This window comes from Limanda limanda, chromosome 18 (assembly GCF_963576545.1).
Source record: "Limanda limanda chromosome 18, fLimLim1.1, whole genome shotgun sequence".
NCBI classification, from domain to species: Eukaryota; Metazoa; Chordata; class Actinopteri; order Pleuronectiformes; family Pleuronectidae; genus Limanda; species Limanda limanda.
The window spans coordinates 9620442-9641516 of record NC_083653.1 but is presented as its reverse complement, the minus strand read 5'-3'; the positions used below and the strand labels follow the sequence as shown (position 1 = coordinate 9641516).

Here is a 21075-nt window from a genome sequence, read left to right as displayed (position 1 = left end):
ACGGCAACACAAATAAGCCGATTTCAGACAAGCATTGAACTCCACTCCTTTTCCTGCAAGATGTTTCACCAAACTAGAGAACTCTTCTTTAAAATTATTTAAAATAATCATTTTAAGGAGAAAACGCACATAGTCTGTTAGTTCCATGTCTATTCTGTCATAGTTCATGCATTGTGTCATCTCAGTGCCTTTGTTTGGTTTCTTTTCGACCCGTTAATAAGCGAAGTGCAGCTACTCTCCTCTACTCATTTCATCTACTCTATATTTTTTGGATTTATTATTGTGTTACCTGCTTGGCAATAAAGCCAGATTCTGATTCTAAAAACAGGACATGATCGTGCATGGCTCTCCATACTATATAAACACTATTTATGAGTATGCAGTCATTCTTGATGGGCCTTGCTGAAGCTAACATATCCATACAAAGCATAAAGCACATCAGTATTATTAACACTATATTACTATAAAAATATATACCTGTATTCCTACTGTGTTTCTGTTGCTGTTATTGACTCTAGTTAATATGAGCAGCAATAGCAACCATGGCCTAACATTGATGATAAAGAGAAGAGCAGCACCTAGAGAAAACATAGTGCACTTAAACACATCTGCTTTTACGGAAAGTGAAGCATTATGGGAAATCCTCTAAATCCGTCCCCTCTGCTTGTATAAACAGTGTCAGTCGTGCAACATCTGAGTCTCAGCCTATGAAGAAATGATTCCATTTCATAACAAAAGCCTCCTTAGCCTCTTAGCAAGTGAAGAGGGCCCGTCATCAATATCCCGACGAGAGAAACCTTGTGCTAATCAACAGTGAGAACACTCGAGCCGTTGTGATTTAGGTTAACGATCGCGGAAACGAGGGTGAGAGGCTTTGATTTCCAGACAAACACATTAAAGAAATAAGACGTGTTAGTGAAAAGGAGGGATGAGACTCTTTGGTTCCATATAAAATATACAGCTAAGGGTGGGGAAAGAGAGGAAGTGACGGGCTGTGTGTGTGTTTCAACGTTAAAAACAAAACAAGAGCAACACAATGATATATTTACAGTCTTTTCCTCTTCTCCGCATCATATCCACACGCTGCCAAACCCAGAACATCCATTCTTAGCAGACTGTACAATATGAATGACCACTTTACATAACAATTGATATAAGCCTGGCTGTGGGATTCCTGCATGACAATGAAGACCATCTCCACACATAATTGCCGCCCTCATCTTCCAGTGCTGCATTGTAGTCCATGTCCCAAACAAACCTAAATATGGATGCTACTGGAGTGGATAAAGATCTTGTGTCATCTTCAGCGGAGTATTGGTTATCTTGTTACTCGTTCCATTTACAGATCCCTGAGGATTAAAGTCGTCAGCTGGTGCATATTTCTGCAGTTTTTAGGGATGTGAACTCAAGTCCGGGTGAAGTGTGGTCACCGGTTGCTCCAAGGCGTGGGGGGGGGGAGAGTTAAGGAGGGGTGCGAGGGGGCACTGGCGCTCAACTGTTCCATAAATGGGAGTGGACAGGGATCAGAGCTGCAGGGGCTGCTGGGGCTGCTGGGAAAAGAAGCTCAGTCCTGCAGCTCATTGTTCTGGACTGACAGTGTACTCTCATCCGCCGAGGGGGGGGCGGAAAGAAAAAATTCTTCACCCGGCCACAGAAAAGGCTAAGTGACCATAACAAAGACTGGTATTACCATACAGGCGGCCCGAGAGACCCGCGATGCCGAGCATTCCCATGCGGCTGTCCTGCTCCCGGCATACATCTTGTTAGCAGTCACACTCGCTGTTGCCCGGAGATTTAAATGAGAAGAATAAAGGCCAAACAGGAGCTGAAGATGACTTTAACTGAGCTACATTTCCTCTCCCGGAAAAAAAAGGTTTTCAATTAGGTGATGCATCTTTAAATAGAGACATCGAGCCGATCGATTTTTACACTAAAGTTCAGTCTCTCTATAAATGAGCACTTAGTCACTATATCGTCTAACTACAGCAGTCGTCCATTATCACGGTTTATGAACTGAGTCCTGATCTAATGGTTCCTATATAAATTATTTAACTTTTAAATGATGTGGAGCATATGTAACGGGTGTAATCGCTTCACACTCAAGACTGCGGACGAAACCTTTTACAAACAGGGGAACAGGTAGAGATGTTCCGACACCAGCATCGGAAAAGGCTTCTGCCAGGTTGCATTGGGCCTCCCAAAAATGGAAAACTATCATTAATTCCAAACAGGGTTGGTATCATACAACTTTTTAAACAGCTTAGTTGTTATTTTTTAAAATACTCTGTATCGTACTGGAATCGGTATTAAAAAGGGGGACGTTCTATTGGAGTAGCTCTAAGTATAAGTGTATACTTAGAGCTACTAAGTATCTACTAGATCTACTCTTAGTGATTTCAGAGGCAGCTCCTTAAAAAGTTTTAAATGACGACTGTTGATGACTTTTGTGACAATGGCTATTTACATCATTAAAATGTCATTCGAGCAACTTTTTCTGTAGATTCTAGTTTTTCTAACTGTGTAAAACCTGGATGTTTGTCTGCTTGTCTGACCGACTGTCCGTCTTTATCCCTTCCTGTACGTTGGCTTGACAGCTCTGCCACTCTATTTGTATTTCTGCCCGTCTGCCCTGTCTGCAAGTAAGTGAGAACGAGCTGAAGCTGGGTGAGGATGTTTGCTGGAGCGGAGAAAATTCCTGATGCATGACCCCTGCGCTCAGGCTGGGACGGCGAGCTGTCAGTCCGCCAGTCCATTGTTTGGCTTTTGTGTGTGACAGCAGCTCTGTACAGCACGGATTCACGGTGAGGAGGTGATTTACCGGATTAACGACACTTCCCCTGTCGCTAAAGGCCGTGACCACTGCATGTTAGGGGCAGATTATCAGCCTTGCTGTTATTATGAAGGAGGCTTGGGCCTGAGCTCAAACCAGGAATATTCAAAAGGACAAGTGTTGACCCACAGCTTTAGGCCTCCCTCCCTAGTCCCGAATTTGTCCAGGATATTGACCTGAATATTCAAATTCTCTCAATGAACATTTATTCAAAAACATTTCTTCAAAGCCCCCTGTGTCAAATAAATATGAGCTTGACCTAATCCTCTTTAAACAAAGCTGAGCATTGGAAATCTGTCATTTGACTGGTTACATAAACCTGTGCCTTTCAGCAAAAGTCACACAGGCCACCAGCAATGAAGACAAGCAGTCAGATAGCTGCACTTGAGAATGAGTAAATATTTTATCAGGGCACAAATTCTTACGACCCTGTTCACACATTTGACCCGAGCCACGGCTTCGGTTCAATGTGTAACGTGAACCAGAAGACTAAACTGAGGTTGGAATGATCTAAGATAGTTGAATGATGGCGCCAGGCCCTGAAGGCAAGAGGCATTGTGTGAAAAAAAACATGTGGTGGGACCAGAGAAAATGGGGAGAAAAGTGGGACCAGTATGTATTTCCAGATTTGTCTGAGAGACTTTAAGAAGAATTCTCAGGGGCTATTAAAGTAAACAGGGGTTGGTTTGGCCCGGCGGTGGATGAGAGATCTGCTGACATGAAAATTGTGGTTTTGGGGTTCACCAACAGCAGATGAAGCTGCACCAAGAGCGCACATCTCAGACGTTAACAGAGTGTGACCTCAGATGGCTACACGAGCATCCCAATACACACAAATATCCACAAGAATGCATGGCTATACCCAGAGGACGACATACCACTCAGATCATACTGTATACTGTTCATTAGGTACATGTCTGTTTTGTGGCTCAAAGCCTGGATCCATTGAAGTGAATGACGGATGAAGGCTTTTTCATGGGTGTATGAAGTATAAAAGTGTGTTTTGGGTAAGCCGAGAATGTGTGAACGGAATGATGTGTTGCAAGGTTAATCCAAGCAAAGACAAACTTATTCAGACGTCTCCTCTCAGAGGCCACAGGACTCCAACACCTACTGAAGCTTTAATGATGTGGGATTCAGATTTGAAGCAGTCGCAGTGGAGCAACTATTCATCCCTGCATGAAGCAGTGTGGCAAGCGATTAACAGTTAATGAACAGAACAATTGACTTCAACATGTACGGAGGTCAGAAAACGGCAATTACAGTGATGAACTCCAGCCCTCCATACTGAGCCTGTCCAGAGTGATCCGCTAATGATGAGCGTGACTTCACTGACAGCTGCTCACATGGACAGAAATATTAAAGCCAGCTCAAGCTTCTGTCATTTGAAAGTCAGTGAAGTATATGAAATTTTAACCTTTTCATACTTTGATATTCATTTCAATCTTTATTCTGGTGGCATATATATGTTCTGGTTCTGTTATCAAAATGTGTAAACTGCAGGTCTAAATATACTATCAGTACATGTTTGTTAGTATGGTCTAGTGACAGTTGGAAAGAAAGAGGCTAAAAGCTAAGCTATGCTGCATGGTACTGCTCTGTTTTGTCTGTTTCTTTGATATCCGTAAACTTTGATGTGCATTACTTGCTACATTGAGTTTTCAATCGCCTAAATTGAGAAGTTTGAAAACGCTGCTGGTTGGGGAATGCTAGTGTGGACGGCTGGAAAAAAGGAGACGTTTGGAAATAATGAATCACCTGCATTCACTTCCTGACTGGTCCTTATCAGTCACCACTCGACCGCCATCGATGGAGGAAAAGCGTTGTAAACACTTACAGTTTCAGATTTGTAGATTAGCGCACAAGCTGATGGCCAACCTGGCGTTTTTGCGTCACTAACAGAAGCATTTCCGATGCTGGTATCGGAACATCTCTGTCTACACCCCTGATCTATTTTAGAATAACCAGTTTGAAAAAGGTTTTGCTCGCAGCCTTGAGTGTGAAGCGATTACACTTGTTACATATGCTCCAAATCATTTTAAAGTTAAATAATTAATATTGGAACCTACCTCTTTAGTTCTTATACTTGCAAGGAGAAACAGTAGACGAACACAGAACACACAACACACAACACTCACGGGGAGATTAACATTCGTGTTGGAATGTGCTGGAACCCATAAATGTTTTGTAAATGCTTGGAATATTAAAAGCGGTAAACCACACAAGACAAAAGCGTATCTACAAAACGCCGCTGGTTCTTCTTTTATAAAAGAAGATGTGCAACACACAGTTCTTGTGCGAGTGTGTTTGCGTGGGCGTGTTTGAGGAATGCAGTAACTGCCAGGTAATTAGGGTTCGGATTCAGGTATGTGGAGCCGCAGGGAGGCCCGAGCATGAGACAGACAGGACAGACAGACACTCAGTGGGTTTGGTATATGGCTTAATCCCCTGCCAGGCACAACCACTACAAAAGCACTCAGGTAGGGACATATCGACACTGGTGTGGTCTCCATGATCAAAGCTTTCAGCGGAGCCCTGCCTTCATGCCTTCAAAATGGACCAATTAGGGATAAGGAGGGGTTGAGAGTCGGTTGCGCTGCGTTCCGTGCACCTAGCTGGCAAGGGCTTCAGACGAGGTAATTATACACACTCTCCCTCTGTCTGTGTAACACTCATACTCCGTGGTATCATGCCTCACTCATCTCTCTACACCCCTACATTATATCCCTTAAACACAGTCCAAGATGGCAGGCTGACATGAGCCAAGCTGTAGCTACATGTAGAACAGTTGAACTCTGTTGTACGCGGCAGCGCTCGAACCCTCCTGAAACTACTCCATGCCTGGAGAAAATCCACCGCTAAGCTGCGACCAGCGTACGTCTCCTCCCTCATCATTATGATTTATGAAGCTTGTCTGAGCCCCGTGCATTACAGGGAACACTGTCATTGTTCATTTTTAACAGCATCTTCCTGGGAAAGAGGATTATTTCATCTAGTTTGGCCCGAATGTTGAAGCAAAAATGACTAGGAATGTGCCCCGTCAAGTTTTTGGAGGAGCAGAGTTCAGCTCATAAAATGAGGGATTATGACTTTCTATTTTTCTTCTTCTTATAAATCTCTTGTTCAATGAAAAGATGGTGCTGTCAGCTTTCTGCTTTTCTCGTGGTTAACTGAATATTTTTGCGAAGGGGACGAAACAAGCAATTAATAGAGAAGAAATGTGGTGAATTGATTATGAAAATCTATCATTTTCAACCATCTTCGTGGCTGAAATATGGCTACACTTTCACCGACTGAGTCACGGCTGAGTTTCTGCACAGTTGGCAGACTCGGTATCACAACACTGAAAGAGAGAGCTGCTTAACGAGAGAGCTTGAGCAATATTTAAAACTCCTCGGAGCACATGTATCGCTGAAAGAATTACAGCATTATGCAATAATCCCAAACCCTGCGTCTGCCATTTAAGCCAGCAAATAATGTAAGTTAGAGATTACAGGAGCAACATATGGTTTGATGTTTAAATGCCTTTAAACTCGTCTGTGGTGACTTCTAACAAAGCCCCCTATTCCTGTGCGTGACCTCCCATTCTCACATGCGTGGGAGTCAAAAGTAATTAGCTTTATCGGACTGTAGGTCACACGTGACCCCCGAAGGAAACACAGAATTAAGAATGTGTGAGGTTACTGCAAGTTTGCATACAGTGCCTGTGCATTACACAACAATGTACAGAGGCATGACAAAGTTCAGGTCTGCTTTCTACTACTGTGTAAAGGCTGAGCGAGAAACAAGGAGAGCCGATTTCCAAAAGGCATAAAGTTAAAGATAACACATTGCTTCAATATTTTAAGTAAGATCACTTAAAAGCTTTAACAGCTTCAAAAAAATAAAGAAGGAAAAGGCCCCAAAGCTGAATCTGAGCACCCAGCATGGTCTGTAGTTAGTAGCAGCCTCTTCAGGAAGGATCACAGATTGTAGACGCTTGTTTTAGCCGGCTAAGTCTTTCACTTCTTGTTCTTGGGTTTGTGCCCATTTTTCCTCAGAAAAGGCTTCTAGTTCTCTACGATTTTTTTGGCCGTCTTGCATGAGCTGCTCTTTTGAGGTCTATCCACAGATTTGCAATGATTTTTTTGGGGCTGTAGCAAAGCTTCAGCTTGAGGTGTAGTGCATTGTGGATTTTTAAGATGATTATCCTGTTGTAGAAGCCAAGCAGGCGGTGTTATGTTTGCTGGTATTTAATCAATTCCATCCTTCCCTCTACCAGGGAAATGTTCCCAACGCCACTGGCAGCAACACGAGCCCAAAGCATTATCGATGAATTATGTGGTGAGGATGCAAGAAAAGGTTTTCCTCTGATGACTCCTCCACGAAGGTCATGTTTGTGTAGGTGTTGCGCTGCTCAGTAAGAGCAATGCATCACCTCTGCAGAAGCTGATGAATCTTCCTGAAGGTCTTTTGGAGAAAAACAGACCTTATGATTTGGCTTTCTAGCAAATCTTTGAATAGTCCTTCCAGAGTTTCATGGGTACTTAAACACCAAATCCTTTATTCTGGACCTTAAGAAGTTTTTAATTCCGAAGAGGTGTGAAATGTGACTGGGACCACGATCTGGGCCAGCAGACTAAAATGTTGTTGACCCGAAAGAGGTGGTCCAGATGTTTGCAGTGAGAAAACGCTTTCTTGACAGATTGGACCAATTATAGGAAGTTAAGAGAGGAAAAGTACAACAGAAGTAGAAAAACCAGCATAAGCCTTACTGGTCTTTCTACAAATGGAGTTTGTTTACTTTGCCAACTGATGAAATGGATACCATGAATCACTTTGTTATCATCTTATTTCCTTTGCCTGCGTTGAGTTTCCCATAGCTAATTGGGATCTAAGACCTTGGTAACAGTTATCTGAAAACTCAAATCTCTTGAGGTGCCCACATTTGTTTGCTTTTACCTGTTTTCACTCTAAAGCTGTACAAAACTAATATAATTAAAAATGTTAAAAAGAAGTTTGAATTCTTCCACACAGTTTTCCCAGGGACAGACATTTTGACACAGGGTTTTCCACCAATTTCTAACCGATTCATTGTCTCTTTTTTATGAGAAATTGTAATGATCCCCACCAGAGTAATCACAGCGAGTGTAGTCATAACTGCAAACATGACAGAGCCGCAGAGAGGCAGAAAACGTGCGGTTGTGTTGATTTGCAGGTGTGTTTGCAATCTGGATCCTGTCACAGACAGATGCTCGGGCCTGCTCTCTTGTCACTCTCCATCCTGGTGCGGTGCTTGATGTCTTCATTTCCCTCCATCTCCACTGTTCAAAGAGGACCACAGGGTCATTACTGTGCACATGTGCCTACGATGGAGCTTCTTTCCCGTGTCTACGGCGCGGTTTCTGCATGAAAGCGAGCTGCAGTTTGGAAGTGTGTGAAAAAACAACATGTTTACAGCAGCAACTGAACATCTAGCTTCCCCGTTTGCTGCTGCTGATGAAAGGATCTGCCGTCTGTGCACTGGACCATAAAGTATATATAAAGTATAGCCTTGATTTTAAAGGAGGGCATTTTACACATGTCAAACATAACTTAGAACCAAAATAACATTCGCTTCTCCCATTCAGCCTACACTATCCCTACTGATGGGTTTTCTGTTGAGAACTGGCTGAAAACACAGCCTCAACATATTAGAGATTACAAAACAAATGTAAGTATGAATTCTAATAACTTGCCTGTCTACCGAAGGGGAATATAAGTATTGATAATGGAGCCTGCTGCCACTCCTGATGCAGATACCAGGGTCATGCAGACAGGCTGTCTGGAAGGTGCTAAAACCTTGGACCAGAATAGCTCTGATAATGTATCTGTCATGAATGTGTGTCATCAGGACCTGTGGCCCGGCACACTGTGGAGAAAGAAATGGCTCTGCAGTCTCCTGCTTTATTTAAAGCCGTTACCGTGGCTGCATAACTTTAAGTGACACGCGTATACTGTAACTCGCATATGTTATTTAAATACAATAAATCTCCAAAGGCTTTAGAGGGAGTGACATTTATACTGCTGTGCGCATACATTTAAAATTTTCCACATGAGCTAAACATCTAAATGGTGAGATTGTTATGGCTTTACAATCGTCAGTTGATTAATTGGAGAGAAGGTTAGCAAGCTTGAGTTCTGTGAAATGTCATCTTTCCGACACAGTTCGCATGTCCAGGGAATAGAAAGCAGCTCGAAAGCCAGTTGATCATGTGAGAAACAGAACAGGAGGAGTGAGACCCGCTCGCTCCCTTCCTGCTGAAATAAGAAAACCAGCTGCAAATACAGCTTAAAGGCCGCTTTCCCACATTTGCACATGCTCCCAGGAGATGGGTGGTCAAGTCTAACTGACAGAGGGACAGACAGAAACTCCCTGACTCACTGTGCCAGAAGTTGAAAAAACCATCCAGTGAATGGGGATTACTCCGGGATGATTAAAGAAATGTGTGAAGTGGCTTCTTTTGCAGTTGTTGCTTTCTTGCCTCACAAAGGACCCCACACAGAACGTTCCACAGACGGGAAACTGACGCACTCACGACAATCTACAGCTGTTTTGAGACATGAACTCTGGAAACATTTTCCAGTTTCTTTCACGGATGAGGAACACAACAGACAAACAGACAAATATTTGGAGAAACTCACTCGGTTCATGTCCGAAATCAACTCAAGTAAAATGAGAAACGATAAATTTGACATTGTAAAAACCAGCACCCTCTGAGGAGCCATTAGTGTGTGCAGCCCATTTCATTGTCTGAGGGCAAGACCATCAAACCTTAGTGTTTCAGCCCAGCAGGTCAGAAGCTGCAGGGGTCAAAGGTCGCTGTGATAGCCATCAGTCCTCACCACTCACAGCTGCTCTCCATAGAAACTTAAACCTGGTACTTGCATTTTTATGCTTGACAAAGATGGTTTTAAAAGCTCATAAACAAAGTGGCTGTTTGGAGAAAGACCCACGAAATGAGTGTATGTGGGACTTTTTCCATCTTAGGGGAACGTGATCCATCCCTTTTAGTGCCCTGCTTATTTTTTATAACCCAAACAGCAGCTCACTCCGCTAATTGACTTTCTCAGTCCTCTCCGGACAATGGAGCCGGTCCTTGACTTCTTTATGACTTCCCCTTTATAAGTCCTCGGTTGATTGTGCCTTTAAGGAGCCTTTAATAAAGACTAAGCAAACAGGGGTTTTCAGCAGAATGCCTGGAAAACGCAGAGGCTGTAGTGAAAGGCTGCGTTATGGCAACACGCCAGCCCTTATAGCACGGGGTCAAAATGAAGAGGATGTTAACCCGAACGAAAATACAGGGGAAATGAAAAGCTCATGAAAAGTGTTCTCTGCAGGGTTCCACTGGAGCCATGAAATAGCTCTTTCTTCAGGAAAAACAGCCAAGTTGAAAGAATGTCTTCCTGTGAACGTATTTTACAGGTTACAGCAATAACCTGTAATTCATGATAACTTGTTGTTGAAAACAGAATGCAGCATATATATAATACAACAGCTTGACTGGAAATCTTTGTTTAACCTGAGCTATAACTTACTTGAATGAGAACCGCAGAGGAAAGAGATTCTCCGACATTTGCTCTTACATTGATTTTTTTGGTTCTAAATGTAAAAACTGCTGACATTATTTTTCACCTTTGCCAAATCTTGGCAGTGATCCACAAGCCTGAGGGGCCTTCCACACCCACAGTGGGCCAACACGGGGTCGTCTGAAACCAAAACCTAATTTCCTGCCAGGGCCAAAGTGCTGGGATATTAATCAAGATAAAAGGAGTGAAAGAGGAAGTGAGACGAGTGTTTGGCATGAATGGCGGTGAGCTTCTTTTTAGCTAAAGGAAGCTGGTACAGTTAGTTAAGCGCTGTCCTTCATTCTGAGTGTGACACTTCTGGATGTCCACTGCATTGCTCGCATTCTTCAGGCTGGTTCAGCCTCGGGCCTCTCACGATTCCCAGCCTACACATTGATCAGCTGTTGAGCTGAGGTCAGAGGAAGGACTAACGTTCCTCCACCACCTGATGGTGCGACCCTTTCAAAAACACCCACCAGGTTTTCTCCCTAACCCGACAAAAAATGTGTCCATCTATTTACAACCCTCTCCGCATGACACCTAGATTTTTATCAACCACCCATCGGCACAATGCTGGACACTTGCCTCCGCAGCCCGGTTCAATGGACGGAAATTGGGAACGCAAAACAGAGCCGTAGTGAAAGGACATGTGATTCCATCAGCCTGCACACAAACAATGGAGAATCTCCCACTGTTTGGCTTCTACTTCCTCCTGACACACAACACTAACAATGAGGCGCTATTATGACTGAGTCCGTCCACTGTTTACTGCCCGGGATGAGACTAGGATGAGAACAGATCTCCACGTAGTTTGGTCCTGAGATGAATCGAAGAGTAATTTAAAGTAAAAGATATTTCAGTTATTGAATGAAAAAAAAAAATCCATATAGATCAGTGGGTTGGGACATTAAAATAACCTTTAATTTCAACTTAACCTGTACACTGGAGAAATTGTGTCTTGTAACGAGTGAAAGACGGAACAGAGATCTGAAGATAAAACATAATAAAGTAGAATAGAACTCAATAAAGCTGAGCCAGGTCCCAACAGTTCCATAAAATTCAATCAAGCTGCGACAAATTTCACACACTCATAGATATCAGTTCCCTTAATGTCGGCTAGTTTAAAATCAAGATCCATTGATTATTCTCTTAGAAATCAAACCCCATCCTTCAACTAAGTTTTGTGGAGATCCGTTTAGAAGTTTGTTTAATGTTGCTTAAAAAAACAACAACAAACAAACAGTGAGGAAAAACTTAGCGACTTAAATACAATGTATTATAAACATATACAACACAACTAACAACGAACAAGGTATGACAAATTACTGATTTGGCCATTTAAAGCTACGCAAATCTAAAAGGAAGTCTTCAAATGTCATCTCATTAGTCAAAGGACAGCTCGGATAATCTAATCTATAATGTATATGATCATGTGTCTTGTTTAAGGAAGCAACCTGTTCCCCATCAGCCATTCACACACACAGGTTCACTCAAATCAAACCAAAGCAGACACAGCCTCTGTGGAGTTGACAAATACTTAAAAAGCAGATCGATGGTTTCTCCAATCACATTTTGACTCTTATTGCAACAGAAATCTATAAGAAAGTTTCAAGCCGAAGATAAAGATTAAATTAAGTCTCCGCCTGCAGTGGATTGAACAACAGGCAGACGAGCAGCTCCGCCTCCCAGTCTTATATTGTTCCCTTATGAGAGATCTAGAAATGCACAACCCATCACACAAGTGTTTGTTTACATCAGTAGGAATAATACTCTCTCTCAGGCGAGGGGTCTCTGCAGCTTTGATAAGGATCATGGGTATTTATTATACCCAGCAGAGCCCTTTCAGTGAGTGGTTTGATAATGGGGGCTGTCGCACAAGCAGGATCCTCAGCAGGGGCGAGAGATAGGGCTTCTGAATATATTGTGCCTATATTGCGTATGTTTCTGGCACGATGACAAACGGCGGAGACGAAGAGGAAGAGGGGCTGTCAGACGTTTGAGCGTGAAAATCCCAGTGCAGGCCACAGAGGACAGTTTTAATGTGGGTGGAGAACTTGGTTATGCTATACGCTGAGCATCCCTGGAGATTGACATTGTGTGTCCTGTAATTGCCCTCGAGTCTCTCTGGTCTCGGCCCTCCACTGGGGTTGACATCTCATCTCAAGGGCGGCGAGCAGGGGAGCTATCTCCAGACCAATCACAGCCCAGTTAGTCAACCCTCCATCAGCTGGTCACAGCTCCATCTCTTAACTCCTCTCACTTCTCCTGGGGAGAAAAGCACTGGGCTGGAGCCAATTCAAAACTACAGGGTTAGACGCACACACAAACACACAAACACACAAACACACAAACACACACACACACGTATACACAAAGAGAGAGAGAGCGAGGCAGAAAGACCTTGACCCGCACATTCCCCTCCGCAGCCTCGACACCAAAGCTTTGGCTCTAAATAAACACAGCCTTCAAAGGGAAAGAGTTTAACCCTCTGGAACCAACACTTTGTTTCAGCCCTAGTTTGACAGATAATCCCTCACAAATCCTGCGTCTCTGTGGGATTCACCCTCAGCCAAAGTGGCTGAAATATGTAGACTGACAAAAAAGAGCTCGTGCAACGTGCAAAACTAGGATTCAGAGCTGGAATCAGTTTGAGAAGCTAATTCGGAAACAACAAGCACATACTGGACAGGGTTTATGGAATTAATGTTGGGGTCGTGTGTTATTAGATATGCAGGAGTGTGGGTATGTGCCTGTGTTTGCATCACACCAGGATCTTTGTCAGTTGGAAAAATAAAGTCAAACAGACAAGCCGTTACAAAGCACACCCATAAATAAATAATTATATGCAAATACAGACACTCCAGCTGACAAACGGTCCCCTGCTCAGACCCGACACTGAAACATCTGTCCCCAGTGATCTGATCTGAAGTGGACAGATCTGACTACAGGTGTGAACACGCCCGGGACAGAGGCATTTCAGATCCCATCACTCAGACCACATCCGGACGGGTGGTGGGACGCATTTGGCCAAATTCTTTTAGCATGTGCGTAGATTGAGTCTTTGGAAACAGACATGATGTTTGTGTTTATTTGCTTATGGAGCAGGGAGGTGAGATCTGATCACAAGTGGAGATACACGTGGGGACGCATTCTAATGCCCGGTGTGAAGCAATGTCCTCAGAGCTGTCCACTTGTCACCAGGTGGCACATTTATAACAGGTATGAACAGGGCCACATGTTTGATCCCAAGCAGACACCGTACCTTTTCAGCTGACTTCAGCCCTAAGCCTTCATTACTCGCTCAGCTACTGAAAAGCAGCTAATCACCCGGCTCTCGATCGGCTGAATCAAGCGTTCCTGTTTCCCGCCGACCACAAAAAAACCTTCCCTTCAGGAAAACCTGAGGCCTGGATGACTTCATTTCTGAGGAAATAACACCTTTCAATATAACATCAATCAGAGAGATAAGTATCGCGTTGAATGAATGAGGGAGATAAAAGTGTCAGGATTCAAAAAAACGGCCTCCAAACCACCTGCACACGATCAGAGCTGGGGGACTGGTTTGGCCTGTTCCGCTCACCAACTGACAGGCAGTTATACTCTCGATCGTTATTTTTCGCTGAAAGTTGCAAATGAAACGTCAGGTCTAATTCTCGGTTGTTGAAAAGCCCCTGCGTGTTGCCGTAGGTTTTTCCCGGCTCAGGACATGAACTCTGTGTCCTCGCTGGCCTGCAGAGACGAACGGTCGAACGCTGCGTGTAAACAGCAGACGTTCAGCAGAGCCTTCTCAGCTGGTGCGGCATATGATTCGGTCCTGTGAGAACAAGAGGGCCCTCTCAGTCTGGCTCCTCACAGCCAAACCCCGGCTCGCCACTCTTCATTCACCACAGCAATCAATAGCCCATTGCCCATTCATCAGGGTTCACAGGGGCCTGGCTGGTCCACCCTCAGTGGACAGGTGAGGTCAGACTGGATTTATAACCACCAGTGTAAATCTTCTTCTCTCCCCCTTACAGGAAATCAGAGATGCTCCTCAGGAAGCTCCTCTCCGCTCGCCGCTTATTGATCTGCAGCAACTTCACTCCCATCATTCACCATGACAGCAAACCACTCACACCTCTGTAGCGTGTGGCGAGAGGCGGCTGAATAGTTTAGGCGGACTGGCGTTTACCTACATGGTTGAAAATAGGCCCTTTGCACCAAACAGCCCTCTTCTCTGACTGACAGGTTTCATCCTGCACCTGATGGATGATGCTGAGCAGCTTTTGTGGCTTATAAAAAAAACTTTGTGCACATTGAAAATACCTTTGAAACACATGGAAATCAAAGTCTTCACACAGGCTGAATGTTTTAAAGTGTATATCAAACCGAAAAATATGAATTAGGGTGGGACATTTTAGAGTGTGTGTGTGTGTATTGAACATGATTCATAGTGTGCTGATTACGCATGACCTTTGGCAGCTGATGTGTGTGTCAGTCCACCTCTTACCTTATTAGAATAGGGCTGCTTGGCCAGGTTGATGCCATCTCTGATGAGTTTATCCCTGATCATGATCTTCAGCTTCAGTTTGGGGTAAATCACCAGCTCCCTCCTGTTGCCCAGCGTCAGGTTCCGCTGCGCGCCCATGTACCCCCCGCTGCGAGCGACCCGGTCACTGTTGGGCTCGGTCCAGGACTTGGACCCCCGCAGTTTGGAATCGTACTGGTCCACCATGTGACTGGTATAGATCTCGGCCGCGGGTGGCATGGGTTCCAGGGTGAAGTACAGCGCGCTGGCCGTGTCTTTGGCGTCCTCCTTCAGCCTCCTCACCGCGTCGTGGATCCTCTGCCGGTGGTGGGGGATGTAGACGCCGATGGCATCCAGGTCGGGGTCTCCTATCTGCTTGCAAACCTCCAGGTCGTCGTATCCGTTATCCACGAAAGCTTCGACGTACTGGGCGAGCTGGAGGGTCTTCAGCCACTCGAAGACGATGACAGGTCCGTTGCTGGTCATGTTGGCTGCTTACACCTCGGGATGGGAAGAGGACACTGGAGTGATGCTTACTTTCCCATCCGGCGTCTCAAACGCATCCTAAGGTTTGTTCCCATCAACGTGTGTTAAACCTGCAGGATCAAACAAGAACGTGGACGATCCATGGCGCAGCTTTGGTTCCAAATGAGTCCGCGATGTGTTGAATACACGAAGAGACCCGCCGGTGAATGAAAGGTTGATAGCACCTGTCAATATTTACACATGGAGATCCCCTCACTTTCACTTGCTGCAGCTTTCAAATCCCAAATGTCAGTAAAACATCGATTTTACGCACGGACAGCGGTTCACCTGGCGCGCTCACTTCCAGCAATTAGGCTTCCTTAAGAGAAACTGAAAGCCAACTATTCTCATTCAAATGAGCACGGAGCAGATCTGGTGTGTTACGCACGGCGGCGGCTGCTGCGTCTTAGAAACCCGGCTCCTCGGCTCCTGCTCCTTCCTTCAAATCTCCTTTTAGAAATACATCCACGTATATAAAACACAAGTGGGGTTTAAAAATGACAGAAAGCCGGTGAATGGGTTCCGCGTCCAGCCGATCAGTCCACGTCCTCTACGCGTCGCTCGGTTCCTCCTCCAGCCGGCACATCACCACACTGGCACCGCAGCCAGAAGCCAACATGCTCCTCTCCGCCGTCCACGCCCCCTCCTCCTCCACCAAAATCCCACTGTAACCAATTTTAGAAATAGAGATGCGACTTCTCCTCTTTCCACCTCCACCTTCTCCTCCCAACTTGTCACGCAGCCTTGGTGGTGGGGGGGCACACACCGGATCGCAGGGTCCGCTGCGACTTGGCCAAAGTTGGTGCGTAAAAACAAAAAGCGCACAAGCACAACGTGGCGCACGGTCCGAATGGATATTGTTGCTGCTGGTGTGTGTCACGTTATTATTTCCCCACGATGTAATTCCGTCCACCGCACCTCTCTCTCTCTCCCTCGCTCTCTTTCTCTCCCTCTCTGTCTCTCCTGCACACACTCTCACTCTCTCACTCATTCAGCATTTCCACGCTTTGGTTTTCTCCAACGCGCATGAGCTCCCTCTATGTGGCGACTGCGGAACTGAAGGTTTCACAGCACTGGGGGCTGATGTAATAGGAGAAGGAGAAGTTAGGCATTACTCTTCCATCCATGCGTCCATCCATCCATCCATCCATCCATCCATCCATCCATCCATCCATCCATCCATCCATCCATCCATCCATCCATCCATCCATCCATCCATCCATCCATCCATCCATCGTGTACATGAAGGGGCATTTCAGGCTGTCTTCCCCTAGACTTCACAAGCAACTGGAGCGCAAGCGTCTGCATCAAATCTCAGCAGCACCGGATGCCGTCAGCATTAGTATCAGACAACAAGTCAAACTGTGCAGGAAAAGAGAGAGAGACAGAAAACGAGGGGAATTACAGGGCTGGAATAAGACCTGTCCGCTCTGTCCAAACGGATGCCAGGCCGGTCGGTGCTGATGCATGCTTTATCAAATGTGAGCTGACAGCTTGTTAGGGGTCAGTTTGATACAATCACAAGCTCGGCTCGGAGCTGGAAGTGATTTGCCGGGGCCCATTATGACAAGTGGCGGGGGCCGGAGAACAAACACAAACAGTCAGAGAGGGAGAGCGGAAAAGCATAGCAAACGGGCTCCTTTTGGAGATGCCAAAAAATAAATACAAATGCATGTCAGAATGTCAGTGCACGATGCCGGCACGCATCCTTCATCGCGTTCCCAGCCCAATCAGACTGGAGTTAGTTGACATTTCCTGTGATTTGCCCGTCTGCTGCTGTCAATGCAATTACCCAGAAATGCTCTGTTGTCCCTCATCCTTTGTAAACACTTGTAGAAAGTGGTTTGACTGACAGGAGGGATGGGGGTTAAACCGGTGCAGAGTGTGATGTGATACAGTAGAGCTCGTACTTGTACTGTAAACAATATAATGAGTTTTCAGCCATTTTTTTATACCCAAACCCAAAGTACAGAACTTTTTTGGGTCTGAGGCACAGTGTGGCCTCCATAAGAACATCTCCATGTGTTGGTATAAGCTCTAAGAATAGGAATTTGACTTTATCAGACATGAAAATAAGTCTTAATGTCTCTATTATTATGGTGACGGTTAGTGAAGACAAACCAGGAGTATACATGTGACCCTGACGATTAGCAGAAGCTTAAAAAACACGGACCCTACCCTTTAACATCGGCTCTGAACAGCAGCCTATTTTATTTTGAGCTCTCATATATTAGGATTATAAATCACAAAGCTCTGTCCTCTTCATTGTTTCAAAGGCACACCATTAGATCGGTAACAGGAGCAGGGGATTATGGGAGCAGGGTGACAGATGGAAGAGGGAGACTGGTGCGCTCTGCACGGTGGCTGGACTCAGATTGGGCTCAGCCAGTGCCAGGATTGCTGTGTTTCCACTTTGCTGCCCCAGGCCATGGTGAGTGACCAGCAGGAGCTGAGAGAGGCGAGGGTGGCAAACCCACTCACGTCTTACAAGCTGGAAGGAAATTTACATAATGGTTTGTTTGAGCACAATCACGTATTTCCTGAAAAATATTAACTAAATATGTAAGTCCTGCACATCAGGTGTCATTGGGGAACCCTGAGGGACTCCTACGCTTTCAAAGTAGGTCCAAAACATTTCTATTCTTACTCTGTTATAATAATCATTATTTTGTAGCCATTTGGATGTTACGGTGGAGAAAAGGTCAGCCAGCTCGCTCATGGTTTGGGACTTCATAAGCAGGACAGAAGGCCTGAAACCCCCCAATGGCTGTGTGTGTTTAATTAGGAAGTAGCAGGAGAGTTAACCAATCAAACTATATTTCACTGGGTTTACCTGTTCTTTCTGCAGACTGTTGACGCTCAGAACAGTGCACAATGGTTTTGTTATGTTATGTTTATTTTTGGGCTATATTTAAGTTTTCTATGTTGCCAAATGTGTTTGATTTGAGAGGGTGGTGGTGCTGGTGGTGGTCGCTTGCCAGGAGGTTCAGCCAGTGTTGTGTTTACAAGACAAGAGGTTGTGTAGCTCCCTCTGAGCAGCGCCACTGGCCCTACTGAGGACAGAATGGACACAACAGCGGCTCAACATCTGGTTAACAATGCTAATGACAATATAATCTAATTGATAGAAATAGAAGTGCAAAAATAATTAACGTTGGTCTGGTTTCCATTTGTATCAGAAAATTTGACCGTATTTTCAGAAAATCCACTTAATAAACACACCAATTGTTCCATTTGGAAACTTTCCACAAATGGTATTTAATGCACAAACTGAAATTTTGATTTAGAAACAGCATGATGGAAATAAATGAGTTGGCAAACAAGGAAAAAAACAGTTGGGAACCGCTGGTTTATTTTTTTTGAATACCGAGATACTGCATTATGTATCTTTTACAGCAATGATGGATTTTTAATTCAAGCTAACTGCACCACCATGTGTTGATATTGTGTAGTATTACATAAGAGTACGGTTTCATTGCTTTGCAGTGACATAAAAAAGGCCGTCTATGGCCAATTCAGGCGACAGAGACATTCCTCTCCCCACTGAGTGGGGCGGTGTTGCCCTGAAGCCACAGAACTGCTGCCACATCAATAACACCTCAATAACCACCCCTTAATAAATTCTGAAACGGGGAGCCCAGAGCATTAGAGCTGGCGAATGTGAATATGTGGCGGTGACAGAGCACATTAGCATCGGTGCAGGTAAATATGTATAGGCTGCTTTAACTGTGCTGATTGAAAGAGCGTGAGTGTGGCAGGTTGAGGTAAGGAAAGCTCCAGCAGACACAGCTGGAGGCTGAGGGGACAGACAGGCGGACAGACAATAGCAGCTCCACTGACAGCCAGGTCTTCTCTATGCTAATAGTCCACTCTGTGTGCTGCAGTTTTCTCCACCCAGGCATTAGAAGGTGGGGATTTTCGTAGGGTGAAATTTCTAGGGCCTCTTTGGCTTCAGACGCCTGGGTTGCACCTTTCAAGACCTCAATTTTAGAAACCTTTGAAGCAGAGAATGGCTTCTGTCCACCCAGATGCAGAGGCACCGTGAAGGTCATGGATAGCGGTTGCTAGGTCGAGGCTTTCGCGGGTGGCTATCAGTCAGTCTGCTGATAGATACGTAGGCTCATCTGCCGGCAACAGAAAACACAAATCCCAGCTCATGCTTTGGATTCAGAGCCTGTCTGTAGATAAGGTTAATGATGTCAGCAGTATTTGATCACCAAACACTGTCTCCCTTCAAAAATGGGTCCTCTTTACTCTATTGACCATCAGCCTAAGATGAGCTTTTCTGGAATTTCTTTAATCACACAATGAGAGATGTAACAATAGTTTGTGCCTCGTCAAAATCTGAAAACAATTGACTTTTTGAGATTTGGTGATTGCTCGATGATTCTCGAGGAACAGCCAAGACGAGAAGAAACCATCCTGCCCTGAACTGATGATTGCCTGTGATTGCTGCACATCACATTTGGCTTCATCGGGGGCGGTGCAGGTATAGTTTCCCTGTGTTCCTACTTTCTCGTGATGGGAAAGGTTCACTGTGAAAATGTATTCTGCGAACATGTAAAAGAGCAAATTGGGGAGCGCGGGAGAAAAACTCCAACTTTGGGGGAGGTTATAATGATGAGTAGTTCAGTGGTGAACGTGAATAAAAAATCAGTCCTTAATCCACATTGTTTATTGTCTTGGGATGCAATTAAGGGAGAAAAGAAAAAAAAACACTGAACGACTTATTTTTGCAGGCTTAAAAAACGAGAGAGCTCTCTCCCTGGAGGTCGGTGGTTCGGGGCATCCAGCGGATTCGTTTTCAGCCCTCTGGCATCTTCAAGGGAGGGGAAGAAGGAAGGAGCTTGATCTGTCTTTACGCACTTTTAATTACAAACGGCTGGCTGGGCCGGGAGCTCCAGAGACCAGAGGTGAGGTGAGCATGTCAGGACCAGCTGCCACTCCGCTGGCAGCTCAATATCAACCTAAACATCCCCGAACCCGCCGAGGGAGAGGGAGGGTTGCAGCTCGGGGTTAACGCAAGGGTTGCACGTTTGAGCATGTCAGCCACGGAGAAAACTGCCAATGGCCAGGCAGCATGTGAAGGCAACAGGTCAGGTGTCTGTGTTAGTATTCCCACTGAAGCCATAGAAGTGACGCCATCAATCAAACCCAAACTTCTCCTGGGGACTGGCTCAATAAGAGCGACTGGGGGTGATGGACGGTTCTCTGATCAGACAGTTGAGGTGATTACCTTCAGTGGAACACGGGCTGATGGAGTGAAGACTAATTTTCTACTCGTTCAACTCTTGCAGCTGCATTTTCAGCTGCAGAACAAGACTGGAGGGAGCCTCGTAGCGATGAATCCTTGAACCAGAAAAACAATCTGCAAACCTGCGATACAGAGTTTTGTTTGAGCTTACAGAGAGTCTTCGGCATCCTGATTATAAACCGGCGGTACACACAAATAGCCCAAAGCCTCTCCCAAGGAATAAAAACAGGAGGCACATAAAAGAGATTGTAGTTTGTTCAAGGCAAGTGCACGGACCTGGTAGAATAAAGACATTGCTAATTAAAATCACTGAGACACAAACCAGTAGTTAAAATTAATTGTATTTATTGTGCCAAGAATTCAAATCTCATA

The 21075-nt window shown here is 45.0% G+C and overlaps 1 protein-coding gene across 1 annotated transcript in view; it reads right to left on the bottom strand.

The window, feature by feature from the left end:
- Positions 1-15410, bottom strand: part of sash1a (SAM and SH3 domain containing 1a) — a 168919-nt gene extending 153509 nt beyond the window's left edge. Inside the window, exon 1 of the mRNA XM_061091561.1 lies at positions 14907-15410. Coding sequence (XP_060947544.1) covers positions 14907-15410 — 504 coding nt within the window. The remainder of the gene's footprint in view (positions 1-14906) is intronic.
- Positions 15411-21075: the final 5665 nt, after the last annotated feature.